The sequence below is a fragment of the Lygodium microphyllum genome, chromosome 20 (assembly GCF_053477565.2).
Source record: "Lygodium microphyllum isolate KBCC chromosome 20, Lygodium_microphyllum_v1.1.10, whole genome shotgun sequence".
In the NCBI taxonomy this organism is placed as follows: domain Eukaryota; kingdom Viridiplantae; phylum Streptophyta; class Polypodiopsida; order Schizaeales; family Lygodiaceae; genus Lygodium; species Lygodium microphyllum.
Window position 1 is genome coordinate 87,824,605 of NC_141154.1, and position 20,980 is coordinate 87,845,584.

Here is a 20,980-nt window from a genome sequence, read left to right on the forward strand (position 1 = left end):
AGATTAACTAGCTTGACTCTTTTGAAAATGAGCGTGTACAAGGAAGAGAGTGTAACTAACTCGACTCAATCAGATATGTTAACATGGACCCAGGTGGTACATATCCGTAAGTCACATTACTGCTACTAGCTCTTATGTTAACATGGACCCAGGTGGTACATATCCGTAAGTCACATTACTGCTACTAGCTCTTATGATCTGCCAGATTCTAGCCTTTACTAGGTTCACAATCAGCTGATGGTTTAGGCCATGGCAGTGTGGAGTCCAAAGTTTCTTGATCAGTAAATCACTGACACTGAAATACCAGGTGAAATGAATAATGTACAGAAAAACAATCTTGTGACATATGAAGTACATCTCTCAAGTAGGCATTGACGATGTTTGCGAGCTTGACTTTGGTGGTAGTAGAGCATCTATTAGTTCCCTATTTAACACCACTGGAAGTGGAGGCATCTGATTAATAATACCTGGCATTTCTTTGATGCTACAAACAAAACAACACCAGGAGAACCACGAGTCAGCAGAGCACATTGCTAACTGGATTTATGACAACATATTGAATAAAAGCTTTGCTGTATATATTTGCAGCTAGCATACACAGGAACAAAAATGCGCCCACATGATTTGACTTCGTTTTTCAAATTCAAAGTCTTCATCAATGTCAAACTTGACATTTTCTACTAACAGAGTAACTATAAAATGACTTTCAGCTCTGCAATACAGAAAAGTTGTTTAAACCCAAGCAGCTACTTTGCAAAACATTGCTGTCATACCATTATTCGATCAAGTCACCATGCTTTTTGTCTTGAAGCTTCTTAAAACATAGACTATTTCTTATGATCATGTGCACAAAGAGAGTACATAGGTGGACATGTCCAAGGCTCTTTTGTCGAATGGTTGTAACTGAAACTTGGATTGTGCAATGGATGAAGCTGTTGCACAAGCACAAGATTGCTGAAGCAAGTGATGCAAGACTGTAATTGGTGTACAGAAAATTGTCAATTTGCTGATGAATATAACTCCAGGTCACAAAGAATGTAGGTATGAAACTTGTACATCCACTGTATGGACAAGAGGCCAATAGACAAAGACATGCATTTAAGCACAAGCCATTCATATTCAGAACCTACTTTGGACAAGCTGCTAGGGGACACATGTTTCTGCTTTACCCCTCCTTAGAGCTGAATGGATGTGTGTGACAGTGAAGCAACCATATGGGCAGGTATGAGCCACTTTCAGCATGGAGTAGAACTCTGTACTTTATTCTTAACTTGGCCTATGGGTTCACTTGATTAATTTCCAGTCACCCTGAATAGGGTTGACTCTTTAACAAGGCCTTGGTTCACTAATGTTAGATGGTAGGTCAATGAGCTTCATGGTTTTTAACGTGAAGCAAACGCATTGGCATACGAGTATGAAACTATGTTCCAAGTATATTTAGCTGCATCAGGCATAATTCGGCAGTCTCAGCAATAAATATCTAGTGTGCAGTTGCAATGAAGCTGCAATGGAAACTTTCATTTCACATATCATAGTATAGAAGTATGGTTGTTCATGCGGAGTATATTTAGGCTCTAGGGGCAAAAGATCAACATGGCTCCTGTATCCAAGACAGGTCAGCGTGATCCAGGCAGCCTTGAGCTTTGTTGATTATCCCCCTTCTTCCTGAATTTTCCCATTGACAAACTTGGAACCCAAAGGAAAGTGCTATAGATAACATCATCCATAGGATGGTGGCATCAAAGTTGTTGTATTAGTGTTCTCCTTTCCAAGTTCCTGTATTGGCAAATTCGAAGCCCCAAGTGTCAAGTTGGGCAATACCTTGCATGTTATGACCTTTTTGCATGTGGACATTCTGGGCCCTAATTTTGATGGATCATGTATGTTGTTTAAGTTTTCTTCCTTAATCTTTGCCAGTAAAGCGGTTCAAGAAGATCAGCACATTGAATGCTTGTGGTGATGCCCTTTGAGATAAGTCTACTACCAAAAAAGAGTCAGATTGCTTTCCACCTGTTCTGGTCAACCTTGGGAATCTTCAAATCAATGCTCATAACAGTAAAATCTCATACGCAAATCGATATTTAATAAAAGGTGTGGCATGAGGATGTGTTTCCCCATCTCTAGCTCAGGGATGGCATTACATGAAAGCAACCCTGCTTATTACATCTTAAAGTAGTGCAAGGCAAGCTACTCAACGACATGCTGTTGAACATAATCCAAGAAGCAAATCATCAGTTATCCCTTGTTTAACACCACTGCAGTACACACGTGTGCCATTATAGTTGGAACTCAATATTCCTACACACACCACAATTTCAAGAATGGACAAGCTGCATGATAGATTTAAGTCCAGACCTTAGCCATGCAAGGAAATTTCCAGCACTTCAATGAAGGCAATGCAGTCCATGAAAAAGAGAACTCCAAACATTTGAACCTGGTCTCAGTTCATGTTCTAGTTACTAGTTCTGCATGGGACTATTCAAAAAGAAGTCTGTTAAAAGAATAGCGCTTATTGTTAAAAGAATAGCGCTTATTGAGGACAGCATGTAAACCCTTCTCATATAAGGAGCACTGCAAAACTGGCATAACATGATTTGGAAAAAGTTAATTCAACATCACTAAAATGAAAAACAAACTTAATTATTTAATTCCAATGAACACCAATTCCCATACCCCTAGCTTTGGCATGGTGATCATTGCACCATCGGTGCAAGAATTTGACATCAGACATGCCATGGACGAGTGTATAGGATATGCGGTACAAGAACAGCACAAAAGGAATGAGATGCAATGTTAAATCTAAAGTTTGCACCCTAGAATCAAGTTATACTAAAACTTTCGCCCAATGAGCAGCTTTTAAAATGACAAGCAGCCCCATTGTGATTTAAACAAGCAGGCCCATTGTCAAATTAGCACATCTAGCAAGGGACATGCTGCCATTTTCAGCTCCTCTTCTCCCTTCTTGGTAGCCCATACCCTCATTTGTAAGAAAGTTTCTTCCTAACAAGAAATATATCAAACTAAACCAAGAAATATGACAAAGGCCATAACCAAGGTGGTCATAGCTAGTACTCAGATTTCATATGAGAGAAATACAATGATGGAAATGTGGCTGGCAACAAGATACACACCTCTTGCAATAGTGGAGTAAGGTACTCACCCCTTAGCTATGGTGGGAGGTCCAAGAATAGGAGTCCTCAATCGGGAAATTAATTAATGGAAAAACAATAATGAGCAATGTAACATCTCAGCCCTTTATACTCTTCCCTAAGCCTATGCTTCATTACAAGTCTACCCGGCCTAAAAAGGCTTTGTCCTCAAAGATTGGAAGTGATATCAATGGTAAATACAAAAGAACTTTAGAGGATGTAGATCCATGCTAAGAATGAAGCCCATAATCTAAAGTAGATCCCCCTTGAAGCAAGAATTACAAGAAGTGAAAGAACTGCAAACTGCTATGGCTATCCAGTCAGGGTGGTTGGAAGGAAAAATGCCATAACTTCAGATATCCATGTCCAAATCCAGCAAATGAGGTGTCATTAGAAAATAAGCACCATACAGAATAAATAGCATATAAAGCTTCTTCATTCATAGAGATGACCTTTTGACCAAGTTGGGGCAATTTAATTTGCAACAAAAATTTAATGCAGCAAGCTATTTAGAAATTCACTGGTCTTCATGTAAAAGCCAAGGAAAGGAATCAAGATATGAGAATGATTATCATGTAGACTTTTCAATAGGTAAACCCTGTCATTTAATAAGGTATTCCACGAATGTTTGGTTCCTCAACACTTGCTCTCGCTTTCCGATGACTCTTTTGGGCTCATAGATGATGAGACCACATCTTCATCCATGGGAGGGAATTCTTCCAAAACTTGAATGGTTGGACCTGAATACTTCTTTAATTAAAAGACATGGAAGATATCATGAATGCGTGTTGAAGCAGACAACTCAAACTTATATGCAAGCTCTCAAACTCTCTAGAGGATTTGATAAGAACCATAAAACCAATGAGCCAACTTGTTATGACCACCTTTTAAGGATGTATACCTAGACATAGGCACCTTGAGAAAATACCAATCACCTTCTTCAAATTCCAATAGTCTTCTTTTCTCATCCACATAAGCCTTCATGACATCTTGAGCTTTGCAAATATTGTTCTTGCATTGACTCATCAAACCTTCCATCTTCTCGAGTTCAACTTAGCTTATGAATTCACTTCATCATGGAAAAGAGTGGAAGGTATTTGCACTTTGTAACTATATGGCGCTTCGAATGGCAACATACCAGTGCTCATATGATGAGTATTATTATAGAAAAATTCAAACAAATGTAACCATTGGTCCTAAGAAGCTTAAGTATCATAGCAAAAGTGATAAGGATAAACTTCTAAACACTTATTGATGCACTCCATTTGCCCATCTATTGAGGAGTGATATGCCGTACTAGGAGTCAATTTGGTGCCCATAAAAGAGAATATACTTTGCCAAAAATTGCCCATAAATCTAATATCACGATCGGATACTATCTTTCATGATATCCCATGAAGCTTCAACACACTCTCCATAAGCTGATCAAACCACTTATTTGGCAGAAATTGGACCTTAGTTTGGATGAAATAGACTAATTTCGTTAACTGGTCAACAACCACATAAATGCTACTCCATCAATGCTTCATTGTTGTAAGCAATCCCGTGATAAAATCCATGCTTATATCAATCCAGTTCCCTTGAGGAATAGGTAATAGCTGAAGCAATCCACTGAGTAGAAGCATGAAATCTTTATTTTTTTAACACAGTAAACATTGCATGACATAATCTTTAACATCTTGCCAAATGCCCTTTTAATAAAAGCTCTAATGGATAGTATCAAATGTCTTGAACAGCCCATGGTGTCCCACTAATAGTAAGGAGTGCATTTCTTGCAAGATGCGATGCTTGAAGGATGTTTGGGACCACTCTTTAATTTGCATTTTGCCTTACGGTCAAGGGTCCACCTCTCTCCACACTTGAAACCCAAACCTTTGGCATAAATCTCTTTCAGCTTGTCATTAGTTACATGTTCGCTTGTGCATTATTGGTTGTCGGTTTTCCATCAAAGTCTGCCCTTTTAAAATCTGATTTTATTTCAGCACTAGTCTAGGAATCATTTCATGTTTTGCACCATAAATTGTAAGAAAAGTTGAAACTTTGTTGTAAGAGTTTTGAAACCTTTCTTATTGTCTAAATGATTCTCTTTGCTAGCTGAATTACTGTCCCAACCTTAAGGACTGATTTGAAGAAATGTTTTCCCCAAATTTAGGCTAAAAAGCAGACATGTCTCTACAATACTTTTGGCTATATCTTTTAGTTGGCTGATATGCCTCATGCATAGTCTTGGGCTTCGTGGCACCTATCTCCGAAGAAAGATGTAAATCAAGCCCATAAATGTTAGAATTTGCCAATTCCATGGGCAGTGCCAATGTTTATCCTTTAGTTCTTTTTCAATTCTTAGTGTGAACACAACTAAAGTTATAAGTTATGTCACCACTCTTAGAGTTAGAGTTAGAGTCAATTAATTCTAGTTGAGTTAGAGCTAGGTCTATCTTAGACCTATCTTGTACCTTTCATTCTAATTCTTTCACTTCAACGAGTACACTCTACTCTTTTGCTTCACTATACTCTCATTGTCTCTCTTTTCTCTCCTCCATAACTGGCTATCATTTTCCAACATTTGGTATCAGAGCAAGTTCTACGTGCGGATTCAATTCAGCCACCGTCAGTTGGTGCCGCCCCGCCTAAGGTCATGTTGCTATTAGCCAACTCTACGGGCAATCATGTAAACAACCCGCACATAGCCCGAGGAGCTACTGTTTTGGAGGAGCTACTGCTGTTTTCAGCTTTGCCCCTTATTTTCTCACCTCTGCTTGCCATATTCTCAAGCCAACCTGCAATTTTTTGCAAACCCTGAAAGGTGCAAAAACTCTAATTTTCAGATTTGGGGTTTTTCAAAAATTTTGCCATTTCCCATCCATTTTGGCCATCTCTTTCCGCATCTCAGCTCATGCCACCCAAAACTTGGAGCTTTTGTCAATTTTTGCTCCCAGAGTTCAAATTGACAACCAATTTTGGGGCATTTGCTTGATTTGCAATCTCACGTGCGAATATTCATTGGAAACGCCAACATTGCATAATTTCATCAACAATTGTGAAAGAAATTTGGGGCCTTTTGCCCTAGAGGCTCTGTCATGCATCACGAGGTAGATTCTAGCTGTTGTACATTGTGGGCACACACCTCGAGGTGACATTCTTGCAAAAATTCAAGCAATAAGGTACAAATTTCTTCACTTTTTTTTACTTTTAAGAAGAAAATTGGGGCTTTTACCCAACACGCATTCCAAAGCAGCAAACAAGCAGTACAATAGCATTTAATTGCTTCTATAGTCAAATTGAGCAAAAAAATTTGAAAAAATGCAATCAATTTTGGTACGAATCGGTATTAAGTTGCTGTAATTTGTACTTTTGAGGGTATATATTACGAGGCAGGTGTGGTACAACAGTGCATTGCTGTTATTTCTTGGTTGAGTGCTGATTTGGGTCAAATTGGACACACTTAGGTATCTGTGTGATAGTTTGATACTTGTTGCATAATCCGGACGGGATTTTTGGTACTCTGAGAAGTACAATCTATACTTCAACAAATAAGTATTTGGCTGTAGACTTTTGTCCATTATTGACAACATGGCATGTCAAGGGACAAATGATCAAAGCAACATCCTTGGTATCCTCACTCAAGATGACAAACTTGATGGATCAAACTACCCGTTGTGGTGTTTTATGGTCCGCAACCTCCTTGTAGCCAAGGACTTGGGGACTATGTTATAGGTGATTTGCAGAGACCAAGAGGTCTTGCACCTAAAACCCCTCAACATAACGCTAGAGGACAGGCTGTTGATGCTGCTGCCCCTCGTCTCCCTCCTACTAAGGATCAGAGGAGATGGGAATCAAAAGATACACAGGTGCTTTCTTTGATTGCCTTGTCAATGAAAAGATCGATCATTTCATACATCTGGTCTTGTAAGAACTCAAAATCAGCATGGGATGTACTTAAGCTTATGCTTGCAGCATGTAACAAGACTAGAATATCTTGTCTCCGTAGAGAGTTGGCTAATGTATACATGGATGAGGGTGATAGCATGACAAATCACCTTACTCACATACAAGATTTGCGCAAGCAACTACTTAATGTGGATGAAATCATCCAGAATGCTGAATTGGTAAACATCACACTGAACTCTCTTCTAGAGTCATATTTTGGTTTCCACACCTCTTTGATGTTGTCTTTGAGGGGGGAAGGGCAACCCCTTACATTTGTGGAGTTGGAAGGCCACTTCGTGCAAGAGAAACAAACTCGTAAGAATGTTATATTGTGTTCAAGAGATGTGGCTATGCTTTCCAAGGTCAAAGGCAAAGAAAAAGTCAAGCAAAATGTAAAAGATCAACAAAAGATGATGCTGGACAGCCATTAAATAAGGCTTTCTAAAACATAGAAAAGTCTCAAAAGAAGGGGAAATGTCATTATTGCAATAAGCTAGGTCACTATATTGATGAATGCCATAAGAGATTAGCCAAAGAGAAGAAAAATGACTCCAGTTTCACTGTCCAAGAGACATCAGCTAGCAGATGTACTAATGGTGATGCTTCAACCAACTTTGTGGAGGACTATGTATTTCTGGCATGTAGTTATGATACTTCAATGGTTGCTTCAACATTTAATGCTCCTGAAATGCAACAAACATTGTATTTTGACAGTGGAGCTTCAAAGCACATCACTTCTAGGAAGTGTTTGTTTTCCTCTTTACATTTAGCCTCTGCTGGGAAGCATATTACATATGCGAACAGCAGCAGCTATGATGTTTGTGGCATTGGGACAATCACTACTATTGCTAGAGATGGTTCGAACTTCCTGCTTCTAGATCTCTTGTTTCTGCTTGGTATTACAAAGAACTTGTTGTCTATCTCTGCTTTTAACAAGCATGGCTTTAGACCATCTTTGAGGATGACAAATGCATTGTCAAAGACAAAGAGATGGATTATGCACTCAGACTATTATAACTTATAAGGGTTTGTTTTTGTTGGATACCTATGGTGCACAGTCTCATGATGCTCTCGTAGTCACTACTCTATCGCCCGCTATGCAGAATGCAGAGCTATGGCATGCCTGCTATGGACATATGAGTTTTGGGAGTTTGATGACCCTTCAGAGGTGTCATATGGTAGATGCATTGCCTCCAGTGGAGACTTCACCTCCTCATGTGTGTGAGGGATGTATTTTGGGTAAGATGCATAGACTTGCCTTCAAAAAGGACGGTATAGTGCGCACTATCCGGAAGTTGCAGCTTATTCACTCAGATGTTTGTGGTCCCATGAAGACATGTGCACTTGGAGGTCATCTTTACTTTGTTACATTTATTGATGACTACTCTTGGCATACATGGATGTATGGGTTGAAAGCGAAATTTGAGGTGTTAATGCATTTTTAAACATCTTGTTGTAAAGCTTGAGGCTGAAACTGGCTTAAAAGTGCAAACACTTCACACAGATAGAGGGGGGGAAGTACATGTCTCGTGCTTTTGAGACATTTGCTTGATCATGGCATTACACATCAAACCACTATTAGAATGACTCCTCAACAGAATAGTATTACTAAAAGGAAGAATCACACACTTATGGAGATCACTCGTTGTATTATGCTCAAAACCAAGGAGCTGCCTCATAATATTTGGTTAGAAGGTCTTCAGTGTGCAAATCATGTGTTGAATCGTGCATCCACTAAGGCACTAAAGACGATCACCCCGTTTGAAGCTTGGCATGGCAAGAAACCCAATGTTAACTACTTTCGGGTGTTTGGTTGCATAGCCTATGCACATGTTCCAAAAGAGCTTCGTGGAAAGCTTGATAACACGGCTGTAAAATGCATATTTACTGCCTACTTTAGCATTTTCATGGCATAGTGTTTCTGCATCAGCCATAAACCATTTTCATCATCACCTGTGATTATCAAATCATCCACATAAATAACCAACACTACCAAGCCTTTGTCTGTCTTTTTCGTGAATACCTATGATTAACCCTACCAACTGTGAATCCCAAACTCTGCAAGTAATTACCAATCCTTGTATGCCAGGTCCTCGAAGCCTACTTCAGCCCATACAATGCTTTTTTCAACTTGCATACATAATGCTGAAATTCAAGGTATACATATCCTTCGGGCTGATCCATATAAACATCCTTTTCCAAGTCACCATTTAGGAAAGCATTCTTGACATCCATTTGCTGCAATTTCCAATCTTTAACAACAGCCAATGCAATCACTGTTCGTATGGTTGCCATCTTGGCAACAAGGCTAAAAGTTTCTTCATAGTCTAGTCCATACTATTGAGCATAACCCTTAGCGACCAGCCTCACTTTATACCTCTCTACACTACCATCCGACTTGCATTTAATCTTATAGACCCATTTGCAACCAATGGTCTTTTTTCCATCTGGCAGTGGAACAAGATCCCAAGTACTATTTTCAGCCAAGGCATTTATTTCCTCATCCATAGTTGTGCACCATAGTTGTCAAGTATGAAAGGTATGATACGGTACGGTATGAAAAAATACAAGACTAAATGGTACCTTAAGATTTTTTAAGGTACGATACGATATTAGTACGAAAAAAAATAACTTGATTATTTTGGACTAAAGATAATAGAATAGATATTTCAAGCCTAAATAGCAATACTATTAGAGTATATAAGATGAGTACTTGAGGGTAACATGCCAAAACCTAATGCTGTGTGCGCAACATGCGCTACCGCTACCTACAACTTATAACTACATAGATGGGAGTGGATATATCATACATGCATGATCATACAAATAAGAGAAGTGTGGGCTTGAGAGAGAAGGTTGAGAGAAATTGTTTGAATCTCGAATAACCTAATCTCATGGAAGAAACATATTAATATAAGGAGCATTTAGCTCATCCCGAAGTGCAGTTCGAATGGGAAAGATGTATCCATTAAGTTGGTACCTTATGGTACTAGGTACCTAAAGTATGGTATAGTATCAAACCTTTCGTACGTGGTACTAGTGCAATTATGGTTGAGAGAGAGAAAGAGGCTAGAGAGAGAGAGAGAGAGAAAGAAAGAAAGAAAGAAAGTTATATTAACGTCTACAAAAGGCCAAGTTGGCCTATGAGACCAAAAGGTTACATACAAAATGTGTGGGAAGTTTTCCAAGTCCCAGTAAAGCTACTATCTAGTGTTATGGTGAACTAGGTGAGTAGGTACAAAATGGCATATAGGCTCAATACAATCTAGATGCACTTCAAGTGCAATGTGGGACTACTCATGGAGCGTGGTCATCTTAAGATGTCCTGCATGGGCCTGTATAGCATGGAGAGGCTGAAGCGGCAAGGTATGGCTCCTTGGTGGCGCTATAGTATCCATTGTATCTGTAGGTGATGTCTCCTAGGGGGACGTGGGTCTACTGGGTGTGGGGGGCGGCGAGCTCTGCCTCTCTCTGTAGCTCTATCCAAGGTGACTCCTCAGGGTGGGGCCACTGGTTGGTTGGCTGCAGTCCTCGTTGTAGAGGGGGTTGCCGAGGGTCTGTAGAACTCTTGGAGGGTGCGTCGCTGTGTGTTCCCGGCTGTTTGGTCCCGGACCCGTAGAATATGATCTCTATGTCAACGTAGCTCTAGGAGGAAGAGCCCGAGGCATTTCTGGTCGAGGAAGTCTAGTGTTTGGGAGAGTGGCCCAAATCCCTCCTTGAGGAGACAGTGGAAGCGGCCTCTGATCTTGTAGTACACTGGGCATCTACATATGTAATGTTCTTTTGTCTTTGGCTCTAACTGACAGAGTTGGCAGATCCTGTCCTCTGGGGGGGGAGAGTCCGCGCCGTATATGCCTGTCTCAATCCGTAGCTGGTGTGATGACATACGAAGTTGCGCGATGGCACTTCGGACCCCATGGGACAAATGTACATCCATGTATCTCACACGTATAATGAAGCCGTGAGGTGTGAGGTGTGAGGTGTAGGAGGTGCTCTCGGTAGAAGGCCATCTTCTTCCCTAGATCCTCGGCCCGTAGAACCCATGTCCTGGTTGCGTGTAGCTGAATAATATCCGCCCTGATGGCACGGTTCAACTCCTCCCGGCTAATCTTCAAGTGGGGGAAGTCTAGACTATATTGTAGGGGCGGAAGGTGGTCCATGTGTAGCCCATGTAGCTGTAGCCAGGCCTGAGTACAAACATACCAGCAGGGCCTTTGCCATTATAGGTGGTGCTCCCAATTCTGCTCTCATGATCTCGTGTGGTACTGATGGTTTACTCCTAATGAGTCGGGAGATCATAAACCGTGTATGGAGGCTAGACCCCCATATCAGGATCCCATATAGAAGTGCTGGTGTGACCAAGGTATCAAAGAGCCATAGCTTTGTCCGAGGCTTCTGAAATTGTAGATGTACACATTGGCTTTCCATGGATCCCAGGGCAACGTAGCCGCGTGTCAGTCTGTCCGCCGCGGCCTTCCTCAAGGTGAATCTCGGCCCTAAGAATGTGACCCCGAGGTAAACATATTTTTGGACCACCTCGACTATATCCTCTCCGTATTTGAAGGGGGGCCACTGACCAGCGGATCCATTGGGTGGATGTGTTGAATACCATGATCTTGGTTTTCCCCGGGTTCATTCTGAGGTCCCTGTCCTGACAGAAGGTCCGTAATGCGTTTAGATGGCGCTGCAGTCCCTCTGGCGTGCTAGAGAGAAGAACCATATCATTTGCATATAGTAGCATGGGTATCAGTGCCCCCCGCCCCAGGCAAGACCCCTCCCCTCTAAGTCTGTCCACACAATTTGATATCTCGTCAATGTAGAGCCCGAACAGGGTGGGGGAGAGAGGGCATCCCTACTTTACCCCAATAGTGCTAATAATCTCCTTTGGCAGCCTTCTACTGCTCAAACCCGTCCAGTGACAAAGTCGTGTAGAGCGACGATTCCCCATCTCATCTCTGCCAGGACTTCAAGTGCCTGCAGTCTCTGCATGAGTCTGGCTCGGGGAACTGTATCAAAGGCCTTGTGGAAGTCCACAAAGCAGCAATACACCCGTTTTCCCTGTGCCTTGATCTCTTTAATGATGGCTCAGAGTGTGAGGATGAGGTCAAGTGTAGAGTAGCCTCTCCTAAAGCTGGCTTGACCCCGTGCCCGGTGTTGGTGTATCTCCGCCCATTTCCCTAGCTCATGCTCCAAGATGGATCCGTAGAGCTTAGCCAACACATGGCTGACCATGACCATCGAGTAGTTTGTGGAGACTATGGGGTCTCCGGTCTTTAGGATTGGTACTGTTGTATTAGCTAACCAATTGGCTGGGAAGCCTTCACATAGTGCCCTGTTGAATACGTGGGCCTGTTGAATAGGTGGGCTAAGAGGGAGGTGATTGTATCTCTAGCAAATGAGAGAGAGAAGGCTGAGAGAGAGAGAGAGAGAGAGAGAGAGAGAGAGAGGAGAGGCTTGAGAGAAAAAGAGGGTGTGAGAAGCTTGAGAGAGAGGCTTGGGGGAGAAATAAGAAAGAAAGAAGGAAAAAAAAAGGGAGAAAGAAAAAAAGAAAATTGTAGACTTAAAGAAGAATGGCAAAAAAGTGTCCATTTTTTCGTACTAAACCATACGGATACGTACTGTTCGGATCGTACCATATGGGAATCAATCCATACTACGTATGGAGACAACCCTACTATGTACCAATTCTTATCCATCACTGCTTCAGCATAAGTGGCAGGTTCCTTAACTTCCATAACCTTTGTCATATAAGCATAATGCTTCGCAGAGTAACCACTGTAAGTCAATCTATCAACAAGATACCTAACCCTCTCCGTGTGTCTGAGCTATGGTGCACTACTCGATTCCCCTCTCATGAGGCGGAATGTACCTGCTCTACCTAGTACCACGTGTATACACAGTCAGAATACCAAGTTCACTGTCTAGACTACCAACTAAGTCATAGCTTAAAGTCATCATGTCAGGTGTCATCATACCAAATACATCCTCTAAGAATTTTTCTTTCCCTTTGTTGCATAGTTACTTGAAACGGGAAACGCGACCCCCTAGAACGGGGGGAACGGGAACGGGGGGAAACAGCACGTCTTAAGTGCCCCAAATATGCCCTGCATGACCACGTTGCCCCAAAGAATGTTCCTCTAATTGCCCCAATACCCCTCAATGCTCCAAATTGACCCAAATGTCCCAAAATTGACTCGATTACCCCCACAGCTCCAAATTGCTCATGAATTGCTCCAATTATTCTAGTTTCCCTTGAAATTAGACAATATAAATGGATGATTACATTGGAATTGAGAATAGGCTGAAATTTAATTGTGATTTGTAAGAGTTCATAATCCATCAAATTTGAGCTTTGCATGGACTCCTAATTGGCTTGTGGGTTGTCTTAACACTTTGAATATTCAATGAGAGAGAGAGAAAGAGAAAGATTAGTGTGTGCACATTAGGCAATGGAGATAGGTGAACATGTGGTAGAAGGAGTGTGATACAAGCAAAAAGAAAAAACGTGGAAAAATGTAAATTTTTTGTCAACAGGCCTGGAACGGCCATTCCAAACAGGGAACGGCAGGGAACGTTCCCTGGCCGTTTCACCTCCTCCAAGGATCTGGAATGCGTTAAACCGTTCCTATAGGCCGGAACGGTCGTTCCCTGTTTCTATGCTCTGTTGTCCATCACATCATATCTTCCCCTCATTGACATAGTGGTGTCAGTGGACAGTGAGCCAGAACTATGCAATCTCCCTGTCCATGGAGATACAGAGGAAGATACATTCGTCACACTACGACCTGTCAATGCAATACTCTGCTGCAAATCAACTATAGAAGCATGTGCAGAAGGCATATCAGACGGTTCTACTGTAGGCGATGCATACCAAGTAGCCATCTCATCAAATATAACATCCCTACTCACAAGTGTCTCCCGTGTAGAGAGATCATGACATTTATATGCCTTTTTTTCTTGCGCATAACCAATAAATATACACTTATGTGCTTTTGGATCCAACTTCTTTCGCTTCTCATCAGGAACATGCACATAAGCAATACACCCAAATACTTTCATGTGACTGACATCAGGTTTATAACCATACAACCTCTGAAAGGGTGTCACATCATGAATGCCTACAGTGGGAGTCCTGTTCAAGATATACATGGCTGTCATAATAGCCTCAGCCCAATAATAGAGTGACATATTCTTCTCATTCATCATTGCACGAGCAGCTTCCATCAATGCCCTGTTCTCCCATTCAGCTACTCCATTCTGCTATGGAATGTAGCGGCATGTAAGCTATCTACGTATGCCATTTTCAACCAAAAAATTGTCAAACTCATGTAATACATACTCCCCACCGCTGTCTGATCTCAAAAAAGAGATGTAACAATCAATTTTTTTCTCAACCTACTTCTTAAACTGCTTAAAAACAGCCAGCACTTCGTCTGTTTTCAATATGTACACCCAAGTATAGCGGCTAAAGTCATCAATGAATGTCACATAGTATTTGGAATCTCCCATAGATGCATTATGGGTTGGCCCCCACACATCAGAGTGAATCAACTGCAACGGTCACATACTATTCTGTACATGCTTGACAAAAGGCAACCTTGATTGTTTACCAAATTAACAAGCATCGCAAACATGACCAATATCAGTGTATGCAAACTTGGGTAGACCTCTTACAAGTTGATTCTTCTACATCATTTGCAGCTGTTGAAGATTAACATGCCCCACTCTCTTATGCCACATTTCTAAGTCTCTAGCTGTGCCTGAGCCATGAGCAAACATGGCTGATTTCAGTTGTGGTAAAGTGGCATCCAAAGTGAACATCCTGCCTTGTTTATTTCCACAAGTAATCAATTTGCAGCCATTACCAAACTCTTTAATGAAGCATCCATGCTTATTAAACTGAACCTGCAAATTCTGCTCAGTCATCTGACCCTCAAACAGTAAAATTTTAGTAATAGACGGGACATGCAACACATCATGCAAACTCCTTTTTGCCATCATGAATCACTAAAGGTACTCTGCCTTTATGCTCAATGCTATGCTGCATGTCATCTCATGTGCATACATAGCCATTCCTGTCAAATACCATATCAGTAAACCATTCACCATGAGGCGTCACATGATTCGACACTCCTGAATCAATATACCAAACTGCATCCTCAGTAGACTTCTCAGCAACCTTGTCTTTCACATATGTCATGGCAAACAATCTCTATCCCCAGACGCATCTTCTGTCTGGCTGGACGATGCATAATATCCATGCTACTTGCCCTTTTGATTGCCCTCCTTCTTCCAGCAGTCCTTGGCAATGTGACCGTACTTACCACATTAGTGACAATCCTTATCCTTGTTAAGATTGTCAGAGGTCCTCTGTGGCTGCTAGAAGCCTCTACCTCTAGGGCTAGATCTCCCCCTGTCTCTGAAATTTCCACCTCCTCTTGCATTTGAACCCTGCTGGTTATTATTGCCATAAGACACATTCTGATGAGATCCACTGCTAGAGCCATAACCTCTACCACAGCTGCCACGGCCGCATTGATTCAAATAAAAAACAGCATCCTTGCTCTTAGAGCTGCTAGAACCTGTAGCCAATCCCAATTTAACTTCCTCATGAATGAGCAATGCAACAAGCTCATTAAAATCCAGCATTTCAGTCCACATAGATACGGAAGAATCAAATGATTTATATTCAAGCCCCAAGCCATTTAATGCTACTGCAACCATGTTTGCGTCCTCTACATGTGTACCAATGGATGCTAACTAGTCCACAATGGTCTTGATTTCAATGACATAGTCCTGAATAGCCCTACCCTTTCTGTCCATATTATTGAATTTCTGCTTCAATTGTATCATTCTGGCACTTTCGTAAAACCCTACGTGCTCTTTCGTCCAAGCTCGGTATGCTCGTCTCTGATCAGCTGCAGGATTCCTCTCTGGGAGCTCGGGTTCAGCTTCAGCACCCGTTACCAAATCCCAATATCATTTTCCTATCAGGAAGTTCTCCATGTAGAACTTCCATACGGCATAGTTATTGCTATCAAGCTTTTCCCCCACTATCTGAGTTATGTTGTTGGTTTTGTCTGCATTTGCCATATTGCAAACACTGCCTGACTACCTGCAAACCAAGGCTTCTTAACTGATCAGTTTCAGCCTTCCAATGCAATGACAGTTTTCAGCATCAACCTCTACTCAGATCAACGATATTTCAGTCCAAAATACCTATCACATACATCCCTGTCAAGTGACAAACCACCTAGGTATTACAACCTGTTTACTTGAACTGCATTCACTGCATATTCAGCATGCATTCAAGCTAAGTGAGAGTAAATAGACAAGCAATCTGCAAGCAGAAATTTTTAGTGACCAGCAGCACTTTTCCAGCCAAAAACCGAGTATATATGCCTCAAAACACCCCTACAACACTTCAGACAATTACCTCTACATATGGGAGTCCATACATGTCAATCTGGACACAAAATAATTCATGTACAACAAGTACAAGAGTCAAATAACCTTCCTGTAGGTTGCAGCCAGCTCAAACACAGTCAAAACAAGGTGTATCTCAGCCCAAAAACTCCTCAAAGTGTCATATACATATGCCCATTGCCACCACAACTGGAAATCAATACATGATCATTTCAACATCCAAAGAGGTCCTGTCTTCAAGAGCTAGTGTCATACAATGCATTTACTATTCATAAACGGCCAAAGCCATGTCAATACATTTGTTTTCAACTCCAAACATATGCCAAGTCATATATCTCACAGGAGCCAACCAAAATCATGGAGTGCTTCAACATAAACCAATGCTTGCTGCCAACAGTTTATGACAGATTTTCAGCCTGCCATGAACTCTCAGATATGTGTATTTTCTTCAAGAAATTGCAACTCAAAGGCATGAAAAAATAATGCATATATCTTCAAGAATATATGTATGTATGCTTTAATGAGGTCTACACGGCATGTCAAATAGCTTTAGTTTCCATCCAAGATCAAGTGTATGCTGCCTATTCCCTGTTTATAACAGGCCTGCACTTAATTTTATATCTCACAATCTGCAGCTGAGCTCCCAGGCAAGCATTAGAGCTCCAGGGTCTTCAACAACCTTCCAAGGTATGTTTACAAGCATTTGATATCTCAACCAATGCTTGTTACCTTGATTTGCAGCCAAGGGAATCTCCTGCATCAGCAGGCACAATCACGCTGGTAGCCTAGAGTGTGTTTCAGCAAATCTCCATCACAATGATGATCAATGCTCTCTCTAATGTGGTCAATGAAGCCTCCAAATGCTCCAGACAAGACCCAGGCACACTCCAATAGCAAACAGAAACACAAATGACCTAACAGCATGAACAATGGCAGCCTGCTCCTCTTCACAGAGATCATGTCTCTTCAATCTTCAGATCTTCTTCACTTTGTTAAGCTGCAGAGAACCCATCTAAGATGGCTTTGATACCATGTTGAAAGTTAGAGAAGGGTTGAGGCAACATAGAGTAGTAGTGTGCTATCTTCTCTCATTTCTCATTATTCCATAATCACACATAACTGAAGTGAATACAACACTTAGGTCTAACTGACCATCTACACTAACTGTGAGTAAACCTAGAGTCACCGACTTATTCAATGTCTGCATATGGAGACAGCTGGACAACAGCTAAGTGTTGGGTACACACAAACCCAAAGGTGAAAGAGCTTGAAATCTTAATAGAGTACTCCCATACAAACATTTCTCGTTATGCCTCGAATCATTTTTTTGATTGAACTATGGCATAGACTTGTTCTTGGGCTGATATGTGTCTCTAAGTTTAGATGGTTCTCCCTTCTCAAAAATAGTCGGATCAAGTAGTGGAGTTGAAAATAGATCATGTGGAACTGGAATAGGGCCAACAATAGGCTAAGGTTCTTGCATTTTACTACCCAAACCCTTAATGACAGCTCATCAAACCTACTATCCATCTTTGCCATGAACTTATTTAGCAAATGTATTCTCCCAAGAATCCCCACATTCATGCTACTTAACTCCTTAGATAGTTTTGTTGGTAATCATTGGAACCTTGAGACGCATGTAATGCTTCATTCTCTCAGTGACTGTTTTGAGCATTTATTACACTTACACCTTTGAAATCTTGGTGTTGGTTTAGGCCAATATTTGATCCATTTGGCTCTAATTGATATGCTTTTACATCCTCATTTATAGGGTCCAGAATTTGATCCTTTCTTTTGTTTTTAGCCATGCTTGATAGATGCTATCCAAAGTGACCAGCAGGTAGAAAATTGCCAATACTTTCTTGGAAAGGGTGGTAATAACCTGATTATAACCTAATTATAGCGCAATAATTAATGAAATACTGAAACAAAAATATTTACCAATCAATCTTGGACATTGAACAGCTTGTTGGCCCTAAAGTTGTTGCCCTTTGCAGAATTTCTTTAAGTTTTATTGCAAATGGATGGAACACAACTAAGATCCTTTAATATCCATTGTATACCATCAATTGCAAACCACATGTAACTTATGCAATTGTACTTCTCTTGCAGCACCTACAAATGTACATTGCATACCATCCATGTATCCCATATATGCCTTGCAAATATACATCGTATCCAAATGTACATTCCATGTATTCCATACATGCTAGTAACCTTGCAAATGTATAGTTTCAGAGCCTAGATGTAAACAATATCATATGCGTACCAACTTACAATGACTAGTACACTGAACAGTGATCCCAATGGCAAAAATACTATCAACATTTAGTACCCTGGATGCAAGCCAAGTATATCTGAGATCCACTACATAACCAAGCTGTCCGTCACTAGGGGAGTGGAAAGTGCAACCTTCCCCTTGAGCATTAGGCAATACTCTCGACCTTCTATGCTTTGCTAAATATAATTGAATCCAATCCAAAGTCAGCTCTAACTTAAACACATTAAGGTAAAGTGCATCATTGAGGATAATTTGCCGAGTCACCCTCCTCCATCCATTGCCTCCATCAGAGATTAAACAATGCTAAAACTTCACCAAGAAGCACATGGAAACTTTACCTCTCACTTCACTCCTCTCGAAACCTCCACTAGGTTCTAGGCCTTTGTCTCTCTAGAGCATGGAGATCCTTTGTACTTTCACATTGCTGCAATTCCAATTTAACTAATATACAACATTGCATCCAGTTGACTAGCCCTCATGTACCTAACATGCTAGAAGCACCAAATGCATTAGGAAACATTATGTTTGCATACTTTGGACTATTGCAATGTGATTGTGTATGGAAATTTGTATATTAGCAACCATACAAAGATACATTTTCCCATACATTGCATACATTAATAGCTACATTTTCCTCATGCAAGTCGAGAGACATTTTTCCTCATGACTAGCACTAAATGGAGCATTTGCATGACTAGCATTAATACCATGAGTCCCAAACACAGTGGACTACATATATGCATTGCCAAACTTACCACTTCATGCATTGACATCATGCCAACATTGCTATGTATGGAATCATGCATATTACCAGCCATACCCAGATACATTGAGCCTTGCACACCATGTATAGGTTGTTGCATACCAAAAGGAGTTGTGCCATACATTTCCATATGCAATCCATGTCCAACCATTGCATGAAAAATAGTGCTACTACCAAAATATCTTGGCTGCCCCATCATTGTATGGATATCCACTATCCAAAATCCATTGGATTGGCACTTTCATGATGGCCTTGAATTTGCATACCTAGCCCTGTAGGTACCAACTTTTTCTTCATAAGTATCATTGGGAGCGTCATGAGAAGGCTTTGACATTTTCTTTGGTACATCTTACTGTCCCGAAGTTATAGAAGATGACTTCTTCTTCTTGCGTTTATTGTCCTTCATTGGAGCATTCAAAAATGAAGTGAACTGAGGATTCTTTGCTAATTCAACAAAGAGTTTTGCTATTGTTCTCATTCAATTTTTGAACTAATCATCAAGTTACTCTTCCCGTTGCTGGTCATTAGCATCATTTTGCCTTGAAGGCCCTGTATCTTGACCAATAGCAACATTTTTAGGCTTCTTGTCCATTATGAGAGCCTTGTCCAAGTCTCAAGATCAGGCATTGTAAATCCTTCTTCCCCATGTGAATGTCCATACTAAGAGGCATCATGATTGCTTGATTCCATCTCACTATATGATGACATCTCGTTGTAATTACTCAACTAAGCACAAATTCAGTACTAGCACAAGCTTCTAGCTTGCAATCAGGTGCCTCAAGCCCACCAATTCAAGAGAATCGATAGTATCCAGGCCCTTGAACCTTAAAACTAGCCTTCCTTCTTGGAAAGGGTGGTAATAACTTGATTATGACTAAGTTATAGCAAGCAATAATTAATGAAATACTGAACACAAATATTTACCAATCAATCTTGGACATTGGACAACCTGTTGGCCACAAAATTGGCATCCCTTTTGCGGTATTTCTTTAACTTTTATTGCAAATTAATGGAGTACAACTGAGATCCTCTAATCTTCTCCACTAATCCAAATGCCTCTTGTTGTAAAAACTAACCAATAAGCCTTCAAACCAATTCGGACCTTGGTTTGCTTGGGGATTAGCTACCATGCTCCCTACACTAGAAGGACCTTGGACTGCTATCACCTGCTCTTGGAGGGCTCCAAACTACTATCACTTGATGTAGGAATGATCCTTGGTGGTTGCAAATCATATCAGTAGCATCTTCTCGCTCTCTAATAGCCTCCTCTCTCACAATGGTTGGAATAGACTTTCACCAATGCCCAAAAACGTTTATCCCACTTGCATGGGCAAGTTTTGCCAAGTGGAAACCTTCTAATCCCATTTTTCAACATTATCTAGCTTGTTAAATTACTTTTCAGAATATTAATTTTGAAAATTAACTTAATAATTA

At 40.9% G+C, this 20,980-nt stretch overlaps 1 protein-coding gene across 5 annotated transcripts in view; it reads right to left on the minus strand.

Moving 5' to 3' along the window:
* Window positions 1-346: 346 nt before the first annotated feature.
* Window positions 347-20,980, minus strand: part of LOC148019111 (histone H2A deubiquitinase (DUF3755)) — a 64,836-nt gene continuing 44,202 nt past the window's right edge. For 4 of the 5 annotated variants that reach the window (XM_087660616.1, XM_087660620.1, XM_087660615.1 and 1 more), the window contains one exon: window positions 348-484. In XM_087660616.1, the coding sequence (XP_087516742.1) occupies window positions 361-484 (124 nt within the window). In that variant the 3' untranslated portion in view covers window positions 348-360. Of the gene's footprint in view, window positions 485-20,980 lie in introns of all 5 variants that reach the window. The other variant, XM_087660618.1, reaches the window with a different exon arrangement.